This window comes from Odontesthes bonariensis, chromosome 18 (assembly GCF_027942865.1).
Source record: "Odontesthes bonariensis isolate fOdoBon6 chromosome 18, fOdoBon6.hap1, whole genome shotgun sequence".
Taxonomy (NCBI): Eukaryota; Metazoa; Chordata; class Actinopteri; order Atheriniformes; family Atherinopsidae; genus Odontesthes; species Odontesthes bonariensis.
Window position 1 is genome coordinate 24,793,659 of NC_134523.1, and position 24,434 is coordinate 24,818,092.

At 41.2% G+C, this 24,434-nt stretch overlaps 1 protein-coding gene across 2 annotated transcripts in view; it reads left to right on the plus strand.

The window, feature by feature from the left end:
- The first annotated feature begins 11,608 nt into the window (after positions 1–11,608).
- Positions 11,609–24,434, plus strand: part of pvrl2l (PVR cell adhesion molecule related 2 like) — a 516,877-nt gene continuing 504,051 nt past the window's right edge. Inside the window, exon 1 of one of the 2 annotated variants that reach the window (XM_075450506.1) lies at positions 11,609–12,141. In XM_075450506.1, the coding sequence (XP_075306621.1) occupies positions 12,054–12,141 (88 nt within the window). In that variant the 5' untranslated portion in view covers positions 11,609–12,053. The remainder of the gene's footprint in view (positions 12,142–24,434) is intronic. The other variant, XM_075450507.1, reaches the window with a different exon arrangement.

Sequence of the window (24,434 nt, forward strand, 5' to 3'; positions counted from 1 at the left end):
GGATGAATAAAGTATTTTTCTATTCTTTCTATTCTTCTATTCCAAGCCCTGTGGTTCTTCGACGGATCCAAATCCTAAAATCTGTGCCAAATGTTCTGAGGGTGAGAGAAGCACAAGCAGGTCACTGACGATGCTTCCTCCCAGATTAACAGAAGGCTGTACGATGCCACTGGTGAGCAGATGAACTGGCGCCCGACTGGAGAACAAGCCCGGGCTTCAGAGCGGGGGGCAATCAACTCTGACACCGGTGAACAAGATGAATAATCGGCCGCTCCGGGGAGCCCCGTCTGGAGCAGGTAGGTGCAGATGTGACTGAGGAGTGAAACAAAAAGCCAAAAACCCACCGAACCTAACAGATCACCAAGTCTTGAGCTATTGATCACAGCTTTGGGCACCCTTAGAGGCCCAGTGTGTAGGATGGTAACCACCTGAACACTCCCACTTTACCCCAAACTGTAGCGGTAACGATAAACACAAAGGGCCCGCTATGTGTCCAGTGTTTTGATTGTTCTCTATGGGAGACCAGTATTAAGATGAGGACAAACCAGTGTGTCTTCAAACTTATTCTAAGCTTTTATTCATGTGTCTACAGCAACAAAAACACACTTTTATGATACTTTTATCATTTACATTATGACCAAATGTTACACACATCGAGCTGCAGATATTTAAGATGAAACTACAAACCTCATATGTGGAAGATTTGGCTTTTTTTCTTCTAAACTGCCTTAAAAAGTTAAATTTGTAATTTGATCATTAATTTGAACTTGTGAGAAAGTCAAAGAAAGACATTTATTTATTAACATTTTTGCATATAGAGTACACAGCATCAATAACAGCTAAGTATACCCAAATGAATAAAAATGAATGAAATAAATATAAATGAAGAAAATTTTGGGCCAACCACTGCTTAATATCAGCAATACAATTAAACAAAGAACATTGTGCACTGTTACTACTTGGCTTCAATGGTAGATAAATGTGTAAATTGTCTGCATAACAGTGGAAAGAAAGGTTGTGCCTGACACCTTGGGTATAAAAAGGAGCATCCACTAAAGGTTTAGCCTTTCCAGGTAAGGGTGAGTTATGGCTCACCGGTTTGTGCCAAACTCTCAGAGAATCATCACTAAGTTCCAAAACTTTAACAAAGTTTGGTGTTTCAACATCGGAAGAGCTGAATGTTGTGAGAAGATTTCAGGAGAATTTCAGTGTGTAAAGTCCAGACAGTCCAGCCGAGCTCTCTGGACACCAGCTCGTCTCCGATGGACAAAAAGACAGAAGACACGTGTTCTGAGTCCACCTTTCAGCTGCCTCTGGGAAAAACTGACGTCTGATTTTAGCCTCTAAATACAGTTTTTGTCTACCTGTTTCTACACGGAAGAACAGAGACATTTGTGTGAAACTCTGTATGTAACTGCTAAATAATCCAACACTTCAGCAGCTGCCATAACTGACAGTTTGGACAACACCCAACTGGGAAAAACTGTTCAGAACCCCGCGTTTGAGAGGCCTGAAAGGCTCAGACACACTCCTTGTTCTTTAAGGTTCCCCTCCGCAGGGAGACCCAGTCGGCTTCAGCTCATCATCTGAGACAGCTGCTCACTCTTTACGTGACGCAGTGCTTCGTCTCGAAGCAATGCATGCTGGGTAGAAATTTGCTTTTTGCAGGAAAAAGCAGAATTTACACAACTCAAACTCACAAAACTCAGTTGGCTTGGAACCACCTCTGTGATGATACAACTTGGTCCTGATTGGCTTCATTTCTCTTCAGATCTCCCAATCCGCTATTTACTTTCGTTACCTCTCACAAAGGGGAGTTTTATTATTAACTCTTCCTCCTCTGGTTTTGCATTTTCTCCACTCATATTGACACCAAAACTATAGTTTTCCAGCACGCTTTTAGGGCTGTAAGAGTTAATGAGCTGTTCCTGGAAATAAAGTCTCGCTGTTGGGTTCTATTTTTCATCCTTTTCATCCTCCTGGTAACACTGTTGGATAGTACTCTCAAATCTATGGTTCTCTAAACAGAAAGAAGTAAAAAGATGGAATCTCTCTCTAATGATGTGTCCAAACTGACAGCTTTCTTTCTGTGGCCTGCGGCCAGTTTGTGTGGACGGTCAGGTCAGCTGTTGCACCTTTTCTTTTGAGGCCTGCCAAAGCTGTAAGGAGGCAGGAATTATTTTAAATGCACAGCATGTTGATGTTAATAAGTAAGGGAAGAAACAAACTTGGGACATCAGGCAGCTCTGGAGCTTCTTCTCTTCAGTCATTAATCGATTCTGTTTGCTATTCTTTTGACATTCATTCTTTGATCATAGAGTTTAAGGGTTTTAACTAAGCCAACCTTTAACATGAACAAGCTACAATTTAACACACTGACGTATGGAAAAAAAAAAGTCCACAATAAAAATAATGTGACTAACACATCCTACCAAATCAAATCAAATCCAATTTATTTGTAGCACATTTCTGTACAAACAGTTCAAAGTGCTTCACATAAAATAAAAGCATTGCAGCAGGAAGTGGGAGAAGCATTAAAAATACATAAAAGAATATAAAGAGAAACAAATAAAATAATTTAAATGAATTTAAAAACAGGCAACAGTCCAGGTAAATTCAAAGATATCGTGCAGATTTCATGCATAGACACACGAGAAAAGAAACAACTAGATGTCAAATGTAGAGAAATGCATGATTTTTAGGGGTGCACTGACTGCAGTTTTCTGGCTTTAAAAAGCCTTTTTAAAAATTTTTTTATAACCACCACTGTCAGGTGCTATAAGGTCAGTCCTTCAATGTCCGTATCTTATTTCATTGAAAAACATTGAACAATACCCGTGTTGCCTTTAAATATTAAGTTTAAAAGTTAAGATAAAAGATATAAAGGGTTCATACTTTTTTTCCCCACTTTATTTATTGGTTTTCACAATTTAAAATGATACATAAGACATACGGAAATGCAGAAATATAAGAACACCCCCCCCCCCCACCCCAAGGGGACAAGCAAAAATAAAATAAAAAATAGAATAGAACATAATAATTAAAGAAATTAACACAAAATAAAGGTGTGTGAGAGAACATTCATGTGGTTTTCAGTAATGATGAATGACAATATATACATGACATATCAAAACGTTATACCTGTCCGAGCAGGTATGTAATAAAAGGTTGCCATAACCTGCTGAAATTATTATTAGGGCGTCGTAGAGCCAGTCTACTCTTCTCTAGCTTCAAGAGTTGTAGCGTATCTCTAACCCAATGTTTGTAGGAGGGTGGAGCAGCCTGCTTCCAATTAAGTAAAATTATTCTTCTCGCTATGAGAGTGACAAAAGCAATGCCATCAGATTGTGCCCGAGGAAGATGGTCATCCTTAACCTGACTCACATCATCTGGCTGCGTTCACCAACTACACGCGGGGGCGTTCCCTTTCCTCACACAACCATCTGAGGAGCCTGGGAGTCATATGTGTTTCGTCTGATTAGAAAATAATCAGAGCCAATCATTAAACGCTGGGTGGGACTTTGGATGAATGGGCGGCGTTATGGCGGCGTTATGGCCGCCCATTCATGCTCCAGAGGGCGGGAGTCAGGTAAGCTCTGAGCTACGTCACGGGTTGAGTCATTGGGAGTGGCTGAAGTGGCGTGTCAGTCAAGATGACGGACAGATTCTTCATCCAATCACATGCACGAGTTTTAGAAAAAATAGCCCCATTTGAAATCATGTCGGTTGTGGGCTCGTCCCAGATGGTATGCGAATACCAGAGGGCGGGAGTCAGGTAAGGTCATCCTCACATTGAATACCAAAAATGGCTATGAGAGGGTTTGGGTTTATTGTTCTTTTAAATACTTTGGATAGGGTATCAAATATAGAGGACCAATAACCCGAGAGCCTCGGACAAGACCAGAACGTATGAGCCAAGGTTGCAGGTGAAAAATTGCATCTATTACATGAATCATCAATTGTTGGATACATCTTTGCGATTCTGGCTTTTGAAAAGTGCAGTCTGTGTGCTACTTTGAACTGAAGTAGGCCATGTCTGGCACAAATTGATGAGGAGTGTATCCTTGAGAATATATCTGACCATTCAGTATCTGTAATTTGTAGGTTTAGAGCTGCCTGCCACGCTTCTCTCAACGCATCAAGAGATGCCGTCTGAAAAGAGGAGAGTTTCATATACATAAAAGATATTCTGCCTTTGTGAGATAGATCTGTTGGGAACAGAGTATCTATGGGCTGTCGTTCAGGGATTGCAGGAAATGATATGGTTTGGTTACGAATCCAATCTCGGGCCTGTAAAAATCTTAAAAAATTTGATTTTGGTAAATCAAATTTAACTCTGAGCTGGTCAAATGAGGCAAAAATATCTGCTATGTAGAGATCTTTAAATGAGACAATACCTTTCTCGCGCCAGACTAAGAAGGAATCATGTTCAAGTGAAGGGGAAAACTGGTGATTTGCCACAATTGGGGCACAAAGCGATCCAGCCTGCCAGCCAAAGTGTTTTCGCACCTGAGCCCATATTTGTAGTGAATGGTAGACTAGGGGGGCAGGGGTCATATCTTTTAAAGTTAAAAGCAGTATCAGAGTGAGCACTCTGTCGCTTGATTTTCAGCTATGTTGGTTTTTCCTGATTTCGTTACTCAGATGGACGAAGCAAACGGTTCTCATCCATGTTTCTGAGGTGATTCCTATGCTTTTGCCTTGGAAAATATTTATCTGTAAATATTAACAAAGCGCACAATTACTGAATGCTTGTTTTTTTTTGTAAAGTATTGTTTGATAGAGGTTTACAGGACGTATTCTGCTAGCTTCAGTCAGCCCTCTCTCTCACGGCAGAGAAAGGGACAGTGGCTGATTTTCAGGCCTTTGTGGAGGTCGATAAGATCGGTGGATCAAAAAAGAAAAAGATCGGTGGATAAGATCGGTTTCACATGCAAGTATCGGCCGATCGCCCAAAATGAAGGAAATCTAGCGATCGATCGGTGCACCCCTACATGATTTGTGAATATCATAAATAAATGTTTTATTCCCAAAAGAACTTGAGATTTGTTTCATGCAAATGATTTTTTTATGCTATTTGTTTTTTTCATTTTAAAGGGACATTATGTCATTTCTTCTCCCATCTAGTGGTGCAATTTTATTTTGCAAAGTCGAATGAATTTGCTCTCTGGCGCCTCACGTTTTCAAATGTGCGCTGCAACTTCTTGAACTACGGCAAGCGGAATGTGTCAAGATTCAAGAAGCTATAGCTTCAGACTCAAGGTCCATACAAACAAAAAGACATCAAGACACACAGTACAAAGGATTACATAACACACATACAACAACACTATAAATACAGATGACAGATAACATGTCAGATAACATAAGTTGACATAGCCTTTGATGTGCAAGCAATGCAATTAGTCATATTCCGGGAGTTACCGGAAGTGACGTCGCAAGCGTTAGCATTAGCAGCGTTAGCATTAAGCAGCATTAGCAGCGGTAAATAAACTCCCGGTAAACTTACAAACTTTCTAATACCTCGTTTTGTGAGTTAAGAGCCTATGTGTACTACGGCAGAAGTTTGGAAACAATCAATGCATTATTAGTGGGATCATTTACGAGATAAAATCTATTTAGCATTAGCGGCTGTAATAAGCCATTCGGCGGACGTGACGTCAAAATGATGTCATTTCCGCTTGCAGGCCTGGCGGGGAAATCGCGATTCGAAGTGCTTTATGTCCCTCTCGGCACTTCGTCGTTTTTCGTAGACCGGAAGGACATGGCAGCCTCCATAGAGCTTACCTGCTCTATGTAGATACAGACAAGTTATTCTTCACTCAGGAGGATAAGTGAGATTGTTGACAGAGATAATTTTACACCAATGAGGACTAATTTATGAATGAATATGTTGATTTGAGCTAATAAATGACTTAATTTATTACATAGTGTCCCTTTAAGTAAAAAAAAAAGTGTAAAAACATTGGGATGGGCCAACAAAAGGCTGTAAAAGTGAACCAAAAACAGACAGCCGGAGGTGCATGCTGCAAATAAGTAAACTGGCAACAGGTTGGAAAAAAGAGCACTTTCCTCAGGTAGAGTCTCTCAAAGAGTGGCAGAGGTTTAGCAATCAGCAAAATGGTGAATAATGTTCCTCGTGATATCAGATATCAGATAAATGATCAAATGCTTCTGGAGACATCTCTTTGCACACATTTGGGCCGTCACACAGCTCTGCATTAAAAACGGATACGATTCTGTCCTGGAAATCGCTCCATGAGCTCAGGAACATTTCCAGAAATGATAGTCTGTGAACTCTACAAATGCAGGTTAGAGCTCCATCAGGCAAAGAAAAAGCCACATGTTTGAACACCTTTTAAACACCTGATCTGGACCAAATCTCACAAAGTATGGACTGAAGCGGGAGCAAAGTGGGAAGCCAGGCGGTTATGTGACCTCCCGGGAAGCCAAACCGTCAGGTGAGTTTTCCAGGGAACTCATTATATATATAATAAAGTATTATTATATAGTGCATTCTGTTTGTATTAGCATTTAACACAGCATCCCAATGTTTTTTAGTTAGCTTTAATTTGTAATATGAGTCATAACCTTTCAGATAGACGTGCACATTAACGCAGGGACGCTCATAAACCTTGAGTGTGTCAGTGCAGACGCATTACTATTAGAAGTCAACAGATGGCAGGATGTAGCTGGATCATTTATATGCACCAGCATGCCAGCACACATTCACAAACGCACACATCCGCGCACACACAGCAGAGGCTGGCAGAGCACGTAGTGAGCTTTCAGTGGACGGAGGAGTCTCTGCTCCTCTGTGATAAATGGGCCGATTGAGGTTGGAGCCAAAATGGAGGGCGGGCCAGTTTGCAGCCAGCTAATGAGGTGATAATGGAGAGGTGGGTGGCAGGATCCGGCACCCAGTAAAAAAAAGGTGGAAGCATCATGGGAAGGTTTCAGAGGCGAGATGTGTGTAGATGCCAATGTTCCTTTCAGACAGAACCAGAGAAAAGATCCTCCAGCAGAGAGCGTTTCATTGTAGGTGGAACAGGCAGGTGGGTAATTCAGCTGTGACCTCACTGGAAAAAATGCCCCTCCAAAAATAAGTAAAAAAACAACAAATACGAGACGCTTTTGCTTGAAATAGGCAAAAAAAAATCTGCCAATGGAAAAGGTGAAAATCGGCTTGTCAAGATTTCTGGAAATAAGATGTGATATTTGGGACTTTTGAGATAAAAGTGATCTTGAAATTAGCTTAAAAACTTCTTCAAATGTAAAAAAAAAGCTTGTTTCATATGAAATCCGACTCAAACCAATTTGTTTTCAAGACTTTTTCATTTAACAAGATATTCCAGATGTATTGTCTTCAAACAAGTCCCTATATCCGGCTGAAATAGTACTGCTTATGCAGTTGTGTCTTATATTAAGTGTAATGAGATATTTTGACTAGAAATGAGACAAATATACTTGGTAAGACAAGTAAGTTGGTAAGGCATTTCTGTCAATAAATCGCCCTAAATGTCAAACACTGGACCTTTAAAAGCCAACCCAACTGGCATCCAACCCAAAAATGTTACCCAAATATGAGTTTCTTCTGCTAAAAACACATAAAAGTCACGTAAAACGGCCGGTTTGTCTTCTGTGGCCAGGGCAGGATAGCCATTTCCACTGATTAGCCAATGAAATGGAACATTTACAGCTTTGATCCCTGAAACAATCTTCTCTTTTACTCACGTTATGACTCAATCACACAGTTAGTTGTGGCTCGTCTCTGCAATATGTGACCAAAATAAGATTTTCAGTCGCTCTCCTTCTGCAACTTATTACAACAGAAACTTAAAAAACCCTCAGTTGTGTTTAAAGATGCACTTTTATCATCCTAAACAGGCAGGAGAAGTGAGAAGTCTGTTTATTACTGTTTGAAAACCTTCTCAGAATGACGGAGGGCTGAAACCTGCTCAGCTTTTCCTCATGAACAGCATCATATTAGGGGGGATATCATAACGTGGATCTTAAGACGATGAATGTGAACCCATGGAACAGAAATCTTGGGGGTTATTTAAGCCTTTCTCTCACTGTGGAAGTCAAATTGTTGTTTTCAGGCCATTTGATCACAACCAGAAAACCACATTTTAATCAGGAATTAACCCCGGCCAACACATTTAAAAGCTCTTTACCTGATTGGACTTTTATGTAATATCACGTATCATTAACCGCACATTAGCACAAACAAATCAGCAAACAATCAAGTCATTAACATCTGTTTAAGAAAATAACTGACAGTTTATTTTAGACTCAAAGTGACGATTTGCATTTGTGTTTTTTCCTGTTTTTTTCTTTAGGAATTCACGACCTGAGCCGGATTATGGGACATTTAAGGTCACAAATATATCATAAGAATCATAATAATCATGGCCACTTATGCCTAAGATCACCTGACATTTGTTTCATTGCTGATTTAAATTTCTACTGACTGATTCTCATTCAGTTGGATTATGTTTGAGTTTCTCTAATAGCAGAGAGATCTTTCCATTTGGATTTCTCCCCCAGTGTGCATCTATTTAAAGAATGTTTTCTTCTCTTCTCGGAAAGCTTGATCTCCAGTGAAAACAGTGCCGACTTCCAGAGGAGGTTGATGGCCTCCATTATTATTGTGATAAATGGTGTAACTTTGAGCTTTCCTCTGATGATTAAGGATTTCTCGGCAGCTGGTCGGACGCAGTAAGCAACGTTAAAGACGCCGCTTTTATTCAACAAGTTCCAATCACTCCAGTGATCTTCAGTGAATCATCAGCGGCCGTGCGCTGCGAGTGGTAATCAGAGGGGGGAGAAATCAGCACGAGAATTAGGATTAAGATGAACTCTGAGGTACAGGATAGAGTAGGGAAATTAAGTCAGAGGAAATGTCTACCAAACATTTCTACATTTCTAGAACATATTCGGTTGTAAATCTGTCTATAAGTCTGCAATATTGGGCTGAATTTCAGAAAGTCTGAATCTTAAATCATCCTCCACACACAGTCTCGCTCTCCATTTTGTTTTCATAATTGTTAGGGCTGAGAGTCCACTCTCACACAAGTACGTGGTGGCACATTTTCGCCTTTTTGACGAGGTTGTTAGCTTGGCCAGCATCCCGGTCAAAGGTCGACGTTGAAGGTGAAGAATAACGTGGCCTGTTGGCGCTGGAAGGTGCACCTTTGACTGTGGGCTGATTTGTTGTAGCAGTTGGAAGGGCAATTTATCCTTTTTAGCCATTTATCCGAGGTTAGCCTCGGGGCTAGCCTTTAACTCACAGACCACTAGAGGATAGCCTATCTATGCATGGCAGTATCTTGTGTTTTTGGCACTGTGAACAGGTACTCCAGTATATGCCAGTTTAAAAATGTAATCAGGCTCTTTGCAAACCATGTTTTTATGCATTTTTTCGTGTACCCCCTACCTCACGTTGCGTACCCCTGCGGGTACGCGTACCACAGTTTGGGAACCACTGCTTTAGACAGAACTGCTGTGAAACAATCTGATATTTGTGTTTTATTGCTCTGATTTCACTGCTTCATGCTCACTCTGCCTGGGTCGACCTGCATCTCTTAAGCTGATTGAAGTTTGTTTGAATGTTTACAGACAGAAACGATCATTAAAATCCACCGATTTCTTTTTTTTTTTCCCGTTTTCTTTTTATTAGTAAAATAAAAAGAACAGAGGGATGTAACAGACATTTAAATGGTGTGTTGGGACATCAACATCTGGGTTTCTTTAAACAGTTAAATAAAATAAACAGGAGACCGAGCAACCTTTTCCTTAGACAGTAGAGCTGTGTATTAGATTATGAGAAAAACTGAAACAAAGCAAATAAATCCCAAGAGTGAAAGAAAGAAAGAAAGAAAGAAAGAAAGAAAGAAAGAAAGAAAGAAAGAAAGAAAGAAAGAAAACAAACAAAAAGACAAAACACCACCACAAAAAAACAAATCAATTTGTAAACTCCACGAAATCTGGCCGTGACTGTTGTACATAGGAGACCCATTCTGACCACAACTTAATAAATCTGCTCATTTGTAGGCGAAAGTGAAAAAGTAATTTTTTCCATTAAGTATACTTCATTAACTATATCTTTCAAAAATCCACCGATTTCACAAGTTTATGTTGAATATAAAAGAAGATATTAAACGCAGGGAAAATGCTCAACACAAACAGTAGCTTAAGATATTATTATTAGTCTCCCACAAGGAGGAAACTGTCAGTATCCTCGCAGCTCATTTATTTTCCTGTAGAACTAAACCATACATTAGATCTTCCCAGAATAATTCAATCTTCTGAGACTCTGAGCCTGCAAATACACATTAAATTTCCTCCAAACTGTTTGAGAAGTGCTCAACCCTGTCTGTCTCTTCAATAATATTCTCTTGGCATCATTATAAGCAACTTAAGAGTCGGAAAGCTCTCTTTCCTGTCATTTTAACACAACTATCTGGAGTGCAATGTACCCCAAATTAAGTAATCTTTGCTCAATCTGGGCATTCATTAAGCTTCACAGGCAGGCCTGATGGGCAGACCACCTCCTCTTTCTCTCAACAAACGACTTTTCTGTGTTTGACTGAAGAAAATGCTTCAGACGGATCAATAAAACATACAGACACGGGTGAGGTTTTTAAGGGCAGTGAGCACGAGTTGGTGCCATGTTCGGCTTTAAAACTATCAGCAGAAATATTAAACTCATCTATCAAGAGGAGCTCTTTTTTTTTTTTTTTTAGGACTTTTGGGTTGCTGGCTGAAGAAGTGGGCCTGTAATGATTTAAGGCTCTATTCTTAATAACTGAGACTAACAAAACAGACATTATTATCTGGTCACGAGCCATGAACCATAAAACCAGCGGCCGGTGGGAAGAAGCCCAGAGGGAAAAATCTGATAAAAAAAGAAGAAGATATTTAACCCTTGTTTACTCCCCTTGTCCTATGGGTCAAAAATGACCCAAAGCCCCAAAATAAAGCAACTTAATTGAATTTTAAATCCAAAATCTATTTTGTATGATGAAACCACCTGTTATTTATCTATTCAACTCAACTCAGTACATTTTTTATCATGTATTTTTTTACCACAAACCAACTGTCAGTTGGACCAACATTTTTCTTGTTTTCTCAGTTTTCTTTTACATTATAAAGGTTTATTATTGCTATTACATAAATGTGAAGTAATTACTACTGAATTAGTTATATTGAAAGGGGGGAAAAAAAACAGTGAACTTTTTTCTGGTGTTTAAATGTTTTTATAATCCACGGGTCAAAAATGACCCATAAGACCATCTTTGTACCCTGGTGGTGTACAGCCCACATGGAAGCATAAACAAAAATAAAGTATGTCTTTTTCTAATGATGGGGTCCCTTTAGGAAAAGATAGTTTAAGGTATTTTTTCTACAGATAAACAAGCCTAAGTATCTCAAATATTACAGTACTTGGGTGAGTGCAATCTGTTTACCAACACTGTGAATATGAATGTTTTGTGAGCAAGTGAGTCATTTCTGTTGTGACCGCGCGCGCGCACTGCGGCGCACACCCCTGAGCGCAGGTATGCGGGGATGTGTCCCATTTCTTCTTGATCTTGCTTTTAACTGGAGCCTGGGTACTACGGCTGAAGTCCTCTTGGTGACGCTCTGCTGACATCACTCCCATATTCCGCGCGCAGCCCTCCGCATCAAACACGCAGAGCTCCGCCGACTGTCTCCCACTCCGTCCACTTTAGTTTCCGCTTTCTGTGGTCAGCACCGAGCCGCAGACACAACCTGCCGCGGGCGCGCCGAGGGAGGGCTGCGACTCTTCCTGTCATTCACACATTTCAGAGGAGCGGGCGGAGAAAGTGAGCGAGGTCCGGATTGAAGAGAAGGGAAGCGCGCGCAGAGAGGCAGGAGAGTTGCAACTTGGCTGATTTCATTCAACCCCGGCGGTCTGAACTGAGCTTTTAAGTTTCCTGGCGGGTCGGAGACGGAATAACCTGGAGCCCGGCCGCGGCACGCCACGCTGTTGTGGATTTTTACGTCCACCTTGTCTGCTGGTTAGAAGAATGGCGAGAGATTACGCAGCGCGCTGCCCGGCGTCTCCGCTGGCGAACGCTTGGCTGGTGGCGGCAGCGATCATCCTCGCAGCCCAAGGTAAGATGTGAGACCCGCGCAGAAAGCCCCTCCAGCTGCGCGCGGCTCTGTCACGCCTCTGTCCTCCGGCTGGCTGCTGCTCAGCACACTTGCAGCTGTTGGGAAAGTTTATTGTCCGGACTCTCCGCCACATCTGCGGGTTGCGGAGTTTCTGCTTTTGCGCCTCAGCGCCTCGGCTTGTGGTTTTTGTCCTAATTCCGCGCTGCTCCGGGCGGCAGGTGACTGCTCAGGAAGCCTAATCCTCCCTGAGCCTTTAACAAACCCTTGCTGCACGGCTGACCTGTAATCTGTGTTTACCTGCTGGGGGAGCGCGCGCGGCGCAACGCGGCGCAATCACAGCCGCCGCGGCTCTGATTAATGACCGCTGGAGTAACGCGAGAAATTAGTCTTCATTCTCCAGAGCAACAGGGTGGTGATGGGAAACGCTCCCTGGGCAGGAAATGAGAATTGCTCGGCTCTCGCTCTTCAGATGTTCCCGCAACAATGAACACAAGCTTGTCAAGAGCCCTTAATGAAAACCCACTCTCATAATTGTAGGATAAATGACAGAAAATGAGGGATGGTATCAGCAGAAGCCTATTATATAGCATTCAAACGTATATGAGGAGGAAATACCATCAATTATGACATTATTGAACTTAATGAAGTCTGATTTTAAAGCAGCAGATGCACAAATATGTCTAAAAATGTTAAATTGGTCTGTTCTAAGAATGATTTACTGGGTGGAAGCACATAAGAAAGCAGCAGTGATAAACAGATACATGAGCCTGTTACATGATGCAAACACAATTTAGCACATTGTCTGAATATTATGAAGTTACCTGAAGGCATCAGTGTTTATGTCCGGTTTTTATTAGCAGCCCGGAATATGAATGAATATACTCCAAAATGCAGCAATGTGACATTTATTTAGTTATTTTGGCTCCTGATGAGTCCCCCTGATGCTCATAAATAACCATGAATGTGGTTACAGCAAACATCGTGAGTGACAGTGACGATAAGAAACAGCTGTTCATAGATTTGTTTATGAATAACCATGTTTCCCTTTAGGAATGTGTTGTTAGATACAAAGATATCTGCAGTCACAAATTACGATAACATCACTGAAAATGAAACAATTGAACACACAAGCTGCAGATTTTTCCAGGATGCAGTGAACAGCATAAAAATCTGTTGGCCCCACAGTGCCAGCATGAATCTGTCAGCCTGGTGTTTTCACCTGGGTGTAACTATCATCTGTCAGAGCTGTCCCCAAATTGTCACCAAGGAAAAAGAAGATGGGTCATAATGGAGCTGGGAGACATGTCATCTTGTGTGTTGACGCTCCTCGGAGACGTGCCTCTGAGATCAAAGCAAATGGGAGGCAAGTTGTTATTCACAGAGTCTCCGCTTTGCATTGAGCTGTAGTATCTGCAGCTATATGCAGCTGCTGGGTCCATGGAGCGGTGCAGCAGCACCAGAGCTGAAAAAGGCCGGCGTGGAGCCGGACCGCGCAGACCGTGGTGAAGTTGGTTTGATATTGGATAGTCGGATATTCGACAGATATTCACAATGAGGAAATAAGGTGCCTTTTTTTTCCAATACCTCCCAAGCCATGTGACCTAGTGACTCCAAACCAATGCAGAATAGTTATCCCATGTAGCACCAACCACGCACACTTTTTTTTTAAAAGCCAATTGTATGCACATTCTATTTCATATGATTTTTGAAAGGAAAAGCCATTATTTCCTATAGGGAATGCTCTCTTTTTTTCAATACCTCCCAAGCCTTGTGACCTAGTGACTCCAAACCAATGCAGAATAGTTCCCCTATGTAGTACCAACCACACACACCCTTTTGTACACAAATTGAATGCACACTCTATTTTATATCAATTTCTTTAAACAAACTTTGTTTTGTTAATTATATTTTTGTTTCAGATCTTTGTTTCAGATAGCGCGTGCATACAATTGATGTAAAAAAAAAAAAGGTTGGTAGGCTACTACATGGGATAACTATTCTGCATTGGTTTGGAGTCACTAGGTCACATGGCTTGGGAGGTATTGGAAAAAAAGACACCTTATTTCCTTATTGTGAATATCTGTCGAATAGCCAAATATCCAATATCAAACCAACTTCACCACGGTACCACGCAGCTCCAGACCTCAGTGCTGTGAGGCGTGCAGCAGAGGTGGACGTGGGGCTGACAGCCACTCCACATCCGGTCCGCATTGTTGGAAAGCTGTCAGATTGTACTGACAGCATCCCCACAGGTTATGAATTAATTTGAACGCGCAGCAACACAACTGTCCTGTTGGAGGACAAGCCTCCGCGCTCACGTTGCCGCTATAGCCGGTGAATGCGTTTCAGCAGTCTTTTCCGGCGTTTAAAAACGCTTCTGTCTTAGTTCTTAGTTTTAGTGTTTTCATGTCTTAGTTTAGTTAAGTTTTAGGTTCAGGTCTTGTTTTCTAGTTTTTTAGGCATGCCATGCCACCTTTATCCTCAGTCTTTCTCCTGACCTGCCATGGCACTGAAAAAAAACCAACTCATAAGATTTACTTATAAAACCCTTGTAAGTTTTTGCTCTCAAATGATTTAAGTAATATTTAATGCTGCAATATCAAGTAACGCTCACTTGCCAGTATCAAGTAAATTTTACTTACCATAAAACACAACAGTTTTGAAGATATTAAGTAACATTTACTTAATTACATCTAAGTTTTAAGTTATATTTATTTAAACTTGTTTTTCATAGGCAGGAACATCATTTTACTCAAATTTTTAAGTAAATTTGATATATCTGTAGTATTTGCTGTTATGAAGTAACTTAGTAGATTTTAACGATACACTTTCAGAGTAAAGTTCATGTAGTATTTCTAGGTTTATGTACATACAACTGTTAAACATTTAAATTGTATGAGGAAACCTAAGTAAAACTTACTTCCCCCATAATTCATGTATTACTTTAATAAAATGTTTAATTTTACTTAAGAAGCTCTAGTTCTTACTGAATCTTAAAGATAGCAGCTTCACTTCCTGTTTTCTCCATCAGCTGCACCCACTTACACAGGCTCCGCCCTCGCAGTGACGCAACACCTTCGGCTCTGCTACACTTACTCAGGCAAACTGCTCATTCAGGTGGATTTGAGTTCCCGAAAAAATGGGAACTCCACCCACTTTGTCGGGAAGCAATCAACTTTGAGCAGCGCCAACGGCCCAGGGTAGAGGCGTGTTCAAGGTAGTGACGTGGTTGAACTGCCACTCAACCCATGGATTGTACATGGAAGCGCTTCATTCAATATCAACATGGAGCAGCGTCAAGCTTTTGACACTGCTGTAGATGCTGTAATGAAAGTGTTCGACGGGAGATTCTCATTAAAAATCGAGCAAAGAACAGCCCTTGAATCATTTCTTGACAGGAAAAATGTTTTCGCCTTGCTCCCTACTGGCTTTGGTAAGAGTTTAATCTACCAGTTAGCCCCGCTGGTAGCTAAATCATACGTCAGAGGAAAGAGTGGTGTGATTGGCTTAAGCTTAGGCACAGCCTTTTCTGGCCACAACCAGTAGCAACCTGAGGGAGGCGGGTTGACCAGGCCATTTCGAATCGTATTCGTTATGGTCTTGGTCAGACCAGAATCTCGAAGAAATTTGAAAGTCTATGTTAATCAGGCTAGCACCCACTCACCAATCACCCTCCTCAGTATTTAGGCAAATTACCAGATTTGCCCATGCACTTGGTCAGATCTTTGCACCTTCATGCCAAACCAAGCTAAGTATTTTCATGCCAAGTCAAGTCATTTGTGGGGTTTTTTGTCACAGTCGACCTCTGTTTGTTTACCTGTTGAACACGGTTATTTATGTGGGAAATTGCCCAACACTTAGTTAAACACAGCAATGAAAGAACCCTGTTAACCTTGAATAAAACAAGGCAGAAGCCAGTTGAGAGGTTATCCTTCTGCACCAATGATAATGAAGTCACTTCAGGTGCCCTCTCTCCTCGGAGCCTCATTTCCGCGGGCTCGATCCTGCGCTGAAATGTCAATGATGATGAGTCCCCTTGACGGCTGATTAGCTTATCACTGGGAGAGCAGGCGACCGATGATTATCGCTCTCAGAGCAGCGCGGCCTGATTATTGAGAGGCTTTATTAATGACTCATCATCTGCTCTGCGTCGCACCGCGTTGATCCAACATGGATCTCCTGCTGGGTTTCTTCCATATGGTAACTTGGGCTGGAACCTTTCTGTTGTGTTTTTGTGGGTTTTCTTCAGGTGTTTGGTTTTCTCTCACATATTAATGAAGTCGTGAGTGTGAATCTGTGCAGGGTTTACAGGAAGAATCATAAGTACAGCAACATGGGGAGCAGAGCATGAAACTGGCTGTGTTCGAAACCGCCTACTACATACTACATACTCATCGATCAGACAGTATGCAGAGCGTTTACCCACAAAGCATTTCGCTCCTGCCCGAGCCGAAATCAGCCGACCTGAAGCTGATTTCCCTTAAGCTCTAAACTCTGTAAACTTTAGCAACATTTGAAACATTTTCAGGCGAGAAAGTAGTCGTTTCGATCCCCAACGTGTTGAAAACCTGACAAAATACCGGCTATTTACAATTTTGTTCTGACGAATTCGGTGCTACTAAAGCTAGCCGCAGTGAGCAACGCACTTCCTGTTATTTTCACAAAATAAAATACCCGTTGCCTTTTATCATAGGGAAAGCCATTACGATACAATTGGTGCTTTTGTTTTGAAAGCAGGAAGTGAACCTACCCTCGTTGTAGCTAGCTTGAAACTGCCGTTTTGACAGGAAATGACGATCGGTGACGTCACGTTACGTTGCATCTTGGGTAGTTTGAGTATGAGTAGTAACCTCATGATGCATACCAAACATTTCAGAGAATCTAATATGCATCCGGGAACTTAAAAAAAGTTAAAGTTAGTAGGAGCAGTGGGAGTAGTAGGAGAAGTAGGCGGTTTCGAACACAGCCACTCACTCCCACCAGACATCCGCAACATTGACTCTTTACCCCTCTTCAAATCAAAACTCAAAACCTGAAACCATCTGTTTCAAGCTGCAGTCTGCCTCTAGCCTCTTTTTAACTTTTGTTATCTTATTTTAAAAAAAAAATTAAAAAAAAGCTGGTTTTATATATCCAATCGGTGACCGGCCAGTCACTGTCGTAATTTCTGTTTTTCGGCTGATCAAACTGACCCGCATGCACGGTGCGTAGCAGCTCAACGCGCCCAGAGCAAAACAGCTAAAAGCTAGCAAGACTTAGGAAGAAAACACGTCACTGATTTGGACTTATTTCACTTTGTGCCAGGACGACCCAAAACACGCTGTTTGTAATGCTTGCATGTCAAAAGTAAGCTGCGGAGGATCAACGCCTAAGACATTTGGAACAACAAACTTAATACGCCACTTGGAAAAGAAGCACCTGGGTTTGTTTAGCAAATATAAGGAGGAAAAAATAAATCTGCTCAGGAGGCACTGTTGAAACTCTCACTCTATTTCTTATTTGTGATGTTTTTATTCTTGATAAGGGGGGTTAAGATGGCATATAGCCTACCACTGGTTGTTGAGAAAGGCGCTTTTTTAGAAATTAAATGTATTATTATTATTATTATAAGTGATTACTGACCAGATTCAGCAGTTTTTTTTCTCTCCAAGCTCCAAACATTCAGCCTCTAACAAGTTCATAGAAGTTTCATAGTAATGCAGCAATCGATCCGTTTTGAATTTAACATCCAGAAAAATGCTGCTGCTGGAGACATTAATCCTTTGATCTGAGCCCGGGAGTGCATTAAGATTCCCTTGGAGGGGAGAGGGGAATCTGGACAGCCTTTCTTGGCCTTTTACCACCACGACATGACTTTGAATTAATGCCAGCAGAAGGAAAGGTATGTGGAAGGTGAGGCAGATGCTTTTATGGCCAAAATTAAGATTAATAAACAAGCAAGGGTTCAGGAAATGCATCTGTAAGCTGCTGGGACTGTAAACTCTTCTCTTTGCACCATGTTTGAGTTGATTATTGACTGGAAGAAACCTGGAGGGGGGGAAGTTTCGCCATTATTTCCAAAGCAAAGCTCAGTTTGTCTAACCATGCTGGTAATCTTTATGATTAAATCCTGGTTGAACATCTTGTTGTTGCCCGATCCTCGGTTTAAAGGAAAGTCTCGAGCCTCTGAAGACTGTAGAAAGCGGGCTATTATTTGACTTTTGGGAGAAAAACTAAGGCCAAATTCCTACCCCTCTATTTCACAGGGGTAAGGTGCCTGTTTCCCTTTTTTATATCAAGGAGAAGTGGGCATCCAGCCCTTCAACTGAGGCATTGATGGGGCATTCCTACAGCGAGATGACCACCATCATTAAACCCCCCAAAAAAGAGAAACCTGCATCTTATCTCTACAAAATGAAGGGATGGGACCAAGTGGATGCTGGGGCCTAAATGGTGTCATTTTCATGAGAAATCCTCCAAAACAACATTTATTGTCCATTTTACCTTTAAGTTCAAGGTGTCTGCTGCATTACGTTACACTTAGCTGACGCTTTTTATCCAAAGCATCTTACAGCTATTTAGATACAGGGTATTGGTTACAGCCCCTGGAGCAATGTGGGGTTAGGGCACTTCAGCCATGGATAGAGGTGTAGGGAGAGGTAATGGTGGGATTTGAACTTGCAACCCTCTGATCTTAAGTCCACCTCCCTAACCACTAGGCCACGGCTGCCTTAGTGCTGCCCAGTGGACGTCATTTTGATCGCACTCTCGTTTAAACCCCACAGAGACCCACATGAAATGAACAAACTGGCGTTTTTTCGGTGGGCTGTGGCCCGACAGTGGAAGTCTGAAATGTCAGCGGCTCTTCCCAGTGAGGCCTGCGGGGATAATCATCCCCTGAGAGCAGGCCCATTGATGCTAATTGAGAGTGCATGAGTGACTCACATCAACACAAACTCCATATTAATGCTGGGGGCTGACGGTATTAAGGTCAGTTTGTCTTATCTTTGTCTGAGCTGTGTCACATGTGGCGATGGCTTTCTCTAAGTATCAAGAAATCGAAGTTTTTTTCTTTTGATGGCAGCCTTTTGCACACAGTGTTTCACCACACTGTCGTTTATTCACTCATTTTCATCTCCGGGTGTTGTTATTGACTGTAGATTAAAATGTTTAATGAGTTTCCCCAGACTTTGTGGACCAGGAGGCCTGATGAACTAACTCTCTGCTGTTGTTTCTGCTCAGGGGAATTAGTTTGGATGTTCTTCATCCCGTTGGAGCTCTCTCAGACAAGGTTGGACGTTTGCTTGGCAGGTCAATCGCACATACTTTGAATTGGTTGTCATGGAGACAGCTTTTGCTGCAGAGACGTTTGTTATCCCTTTGTTGTGCAGCTATGTGCTTCGTGTGGAGGTCTCTGGTTTGTTTGGGGGAAGAAAGTCCAGAAGTAGTCTGCACTTAGTCGGCATTTTTCTTTCTTTCTGTTTTTCCTCTTTTTGAGGAAATGGGTTACGAAGGAAATTCCATGTCTGTAAATAAACCATATCATGGCGAACACCTTGGCATTCCTTTGTGGCTCTTCAGCAAACAGGTGTCGGTGAAGAGGGATTACAGAGCGCAGCAACAGGAGCGGAGCCATGAATCACAATGGGGCCGACGCGAGGCCGGTCTGAGGGAATCTTTTTGCTTTCAGACTTTCAGTCGGCTTCCTCTGCATCACGAGGGCCTTCGCGGATCCCTTGGAATGGATCACTCAAATGTTTTAAGTAATATTTAATGCTTCAATATCAAGTAAATTTTACTTACTATAAAACATAACAGTTTTGAAGATATTAAGTAACATTTACTTAATTACATCTAAGTTTTAAGTTATATTTATTTAAACAAATTAAGTAAAGTCTACTTGTTTTTCATAGGCAGGAACATCATTTTACTCAAAATTTTAAGTAAATTTTACATATCTGTAGTATTTGCTGTTATGAAGTAACTTAGTAGATTTTAACGATACACTTTCAGAGTAAAGTTTATGTAGTATTACGTAAATAAAATGTTTAAATTTACTTAAAGGGACACTATGTAATTTCTTCCCCCATCTAGTGGTGCAATTTTATTTTGCAAAGTTGAATGAATTTGCTCTCTAGCGCCTCACGTTTTCAAATGTGCGCTGCAACTTCTTGAACTACGGCAAGCGGAATGTGTCAAGATTCAAGAAGCTATAGCTTCAGACTCAAGGTCCATACAAACAAAAAGAAATCAAGACACACAGTACAAAGGATTACATAACACACATACAACAACACTATGAATACAGATGACAGATAACATGTCAGATAACATAACATCTCCTTTGGTGTGCAAGCAATGCAATTAGTCATATTCCGGGAGTTACCGGAAGTGACGTCGACGCAGCGTTAGCATTAGCCTGCGTTAGCAATAGGAGCATTAGCAGCGGTAAATAAACTCCCGGTAAACTTACAAACTTTCTAATGCCTCGTTTTGTGATTTAAGAGCCTATATGTGAAGTTTGGTAACAATCAATGCATTATTAGTGGGATCATTTACGAGATAAAATCTATTTAGCATTTTTTTTTTTTTTTAAACTTTATTAGTATATCAACAAAATAACAGTTTACAAATGTGAGCATAACGCCAAAAAGAAGATATCCAGGGGGAGCATAGGAATAATAATAAAAAGAAGAAGATGATGCACTTACAAAAAGAAAGCTAATGAACACAAAGACATATGTGCCAAGGAATAAAATCTATTTAGCATTAGCGGCTGTAAGCCATTTGGCGGAAATGACGTCACAATGACGTCATTTCTGCTTGTAGGCCTGGTGGGGAAATCGCGATTCGAAGTCCTTTATGTCCCTCTCGGCACTTCGTCATTTTTCATTGACCGGAAGGACATGGCAGCCTCCATAGAGCTTACCTGCTCTATGTAGATACAGACAAGTTATTCTTCACTCAGGAGGATAAGTGAGATTTTTGACAGAGATCATTTTACACCAATGAGGACTAACTTATGAATGAATATGTTGATTTGAGCTAATAAATGACTTAATTTATTACATAGTGTCCCTTTAAGAAGCTCTAGTTCTTACTGAATCTTACAAATACAAGGTAGAAATTATGACAGTTACTCTAATAGAGTTTACTTCACCAAAAAGTCACTTTTTTCAGTGCACAAACACAATCGATGTGGCCTCCCTCCCTGGTTTTCGACTTTTACCGCCACGCAGGGTAAAAAAAACTTTCCATACCTGACTCGGTCCTTTCATTTTCTCTTTCTTTCTTTCATTCATCCATTCTTACTTCCTGGGTCTCATTCTCTCGCCCTCTGTTTCACGCTCATTCTTCTGACCCTGTTTTGAGCCAGCAGAGTTGGCTGCTGCTCCACGCCGGCTCCCGAGCGGGGCCTTTTTTGTTGGAACAGCTTTTGGTGGAATTAAAAAGGATGCCAGTCCCCCTCTGCCTCCTCTTCCACCACTCCATCCACGCCACTGCTCTCAGCTCTTTTAGGCCTCATTGTTTGAAAAAGGGAGGGAGCCAGGGGGGGGGGGGGGGGGGAATTCAAATGTGTGAAAATGTTTAGACAAGCGTCCCTGCTCTGTCCCTCTGCTCCGTCTGTCAGGCGCTCACCAGCTCCACAGACCTCCTCCTCCTGCTCACTTTCCTCTTCAGATACAGTTCTCTGGTGACAAAATGGAAATTGCTTTTCCCGTCTGTGTGGGAGTGCAGCAGAGGATCAGGCTTCAATGTGACTTTGTGACATTTCCTGTTGTTCCCATGTGGGCGATTAATAAGCGCAGGAACGTTTGTTTGCTTCGCTCGTATCATTGTTGAGCCTTCAGGCTGGGCGTTTTCCAGCCGAGAGGAAAGAGGCCAGCGGGCCGCAGTCACTGAATGAACCATGTTTGCGGTTATAAATCTGATTACCTGCATCCATGCTGGAAATGAAGACCACAACACCAGGTTCCATATGAAAGTTAAAGAGTGAGCAGACAATTAAAGCACATTTTGGGACCTATGTATCTGAAAACGTTTACTTTAGTAAAACTTTAGGAAACGTGCTGTTTTCGATGCTTATACAGCCCATTTTCTTTATTATTATTATTTCCATCGAGCTTCAGCTGCTGTAATCAGTGAGCTTTTTGCTTTGCAATTAACATCAAATGTCATCATTAGTCATGTAGTTAATTTAAATGAAGAAGTAAATGAGCTAAGAACGCTCTGCTGGCACTTTGTTTAATGTTTCATACCCCAAAAAAGAAAATCTGACTCGGAGTAGCTGGAGCAGGGCAACACACATCAGTGAGATATTTCTCATGTGGGCAACAGTTCTTAATGTTTGGGGAACGCCACGCCTCGGTTTGTATGGACGCCGTACTGTATTCTCCCTGTATGAACAGACCCTGAGTTCTGACTTCAGGAGAGTGTTTCCACACTCAAACTGTGGGATCATCCTCTAAAATCATGTCTTATTAAAAAGAAGTAAGTCAAACAAATTCCATTTTTAATCTTTAAAATTCGAACACACATTTTTAAAACACTCTACACAGGGACTCATAAAATCCACTATAGATGACATCAGAATATATAAATACCGGTTTGTTAATCAGTTGATGCTGCATTCAGGTGTTGGGTTCAGATGCTCACAGTAAAATCTTTCTTCCTCTCCTCCGTTCTCCACTAGATTTTAGATTTGACCATTTTTAGCCCAAAAAAAACTAAAACCATGCATCTTAAACCGAGCTAATGGAAGAGCATTACATTCCAGCATACAACACAGTGCGACTTATCTTTACCGTCCATATATCTCCATATAGGGTTGGGCGATATTGGGAAAATATATTTCTAGGGCTGGGCAACGATTAAAATGTTTAATCTAATTAATCACATGATTTCCCTGATTAATCACGATTAATCGCATTTGTACGCAAAATCCAAAAATGAATCCAAAAGTAGTGTATAGCTTCTAGCATTTAGTTTTATTTTAAATGTGCTGCCATATGAATGAAAGTGCCATAACATTTGTTGTGCAAACACACTTTTAACATCAGCATCTTTCTGTAGTTTTTATGTAGAAGCCTCGCTCCACTGTCTGTTTCCTTGAATGACTTGCTGCTATCAGTTGTGTGTTTTGCCTTTAAGTGATATTTTAGACTGGAACTACTACGTTGAGAAGACAATTCAACTCGGCAGTGTTTACAGATGACTTTGGTTCTGTCGACTCCGCCGTCTGGAAGAACTTTAAAATGAAAACGGCCGAGTAAAAGTTCCGTACCCTTCTCCATGTTTGGTGGATCCGCCGATTACTTTCTTTTCTGGCTCCGCAGCAGACAGCAACAGACTTTTACAAAATAAAAGCCTGTGAGCAACAGACTTTTACAATAATAAAACCTGCGTTAATGCGCGATAAAATATTTATCAGTTAACGCGATAATAACGAGTTAACTCGCCCAGCCCTAGATATTTCTTTTTATATCAGTCGATATCGATATGTATCACAATATAAAACGAAATCAATATTTTGTGAATTTTGAATGTTCCCTGTTACTCTTAAGTGAGATTTGAAGATATCAGAAGGTTGATTTCTAATCTTTTGAAACACAATAAGCTGCATTTGTAACATCATGGCCTCTCTTAGACTTTGTGTCACACGGCGCTGGATAAAGCAGACTCTGCGATTAAACTTGATTGGTTCAACTCTCGTTGTCATTGGCTGTTCGTGTTGTCTGTCAAAAGATGGACGAATGTAATCTATGGAAAAGTATATCGACCATGTTTCATATCTCTATCGAGTAAAAGTCATTACCGCCCAGCACGATCTCCATAAGAGGAAATACATACAACACAAGTTCTCAGAGTTTTTATTAACCAGCCAGCAGTCGTTACTTTCTGCAGTAAATGTTTAAACAACAGTTCAATGCATGACGTGATGAGACTATGCCTAAAAGATCAATAGCCTGCAGGCTGTCTATGGTGCAGATGGGGGGAGATAAATGTCTGAGAATACAAAGCCCATTCTAAAATTATTTTTTTTATGGTTTTTCATCCCATAATAAGGGTCTCCAAGGGTTATTAAGTACTTCAGACATCAAATGAGGCTGAGAGTGGTGGAGTGGAGTCCAGCTGCCAACCTACATCCTGGAATGATCCGTTTGAATACAGCTTGTAAAGTAGTGGAAAAAAAGAGCAGCAGTTACGCCTCTCTGTTTTATTTCAACCAGAGCGTTTCATCAGGACCTCAGGAAATCGTGTCACCTTGTGAAAAAAAGGGTCCATTATGCTCCTCTTTTTTTTTTTTAAATGTC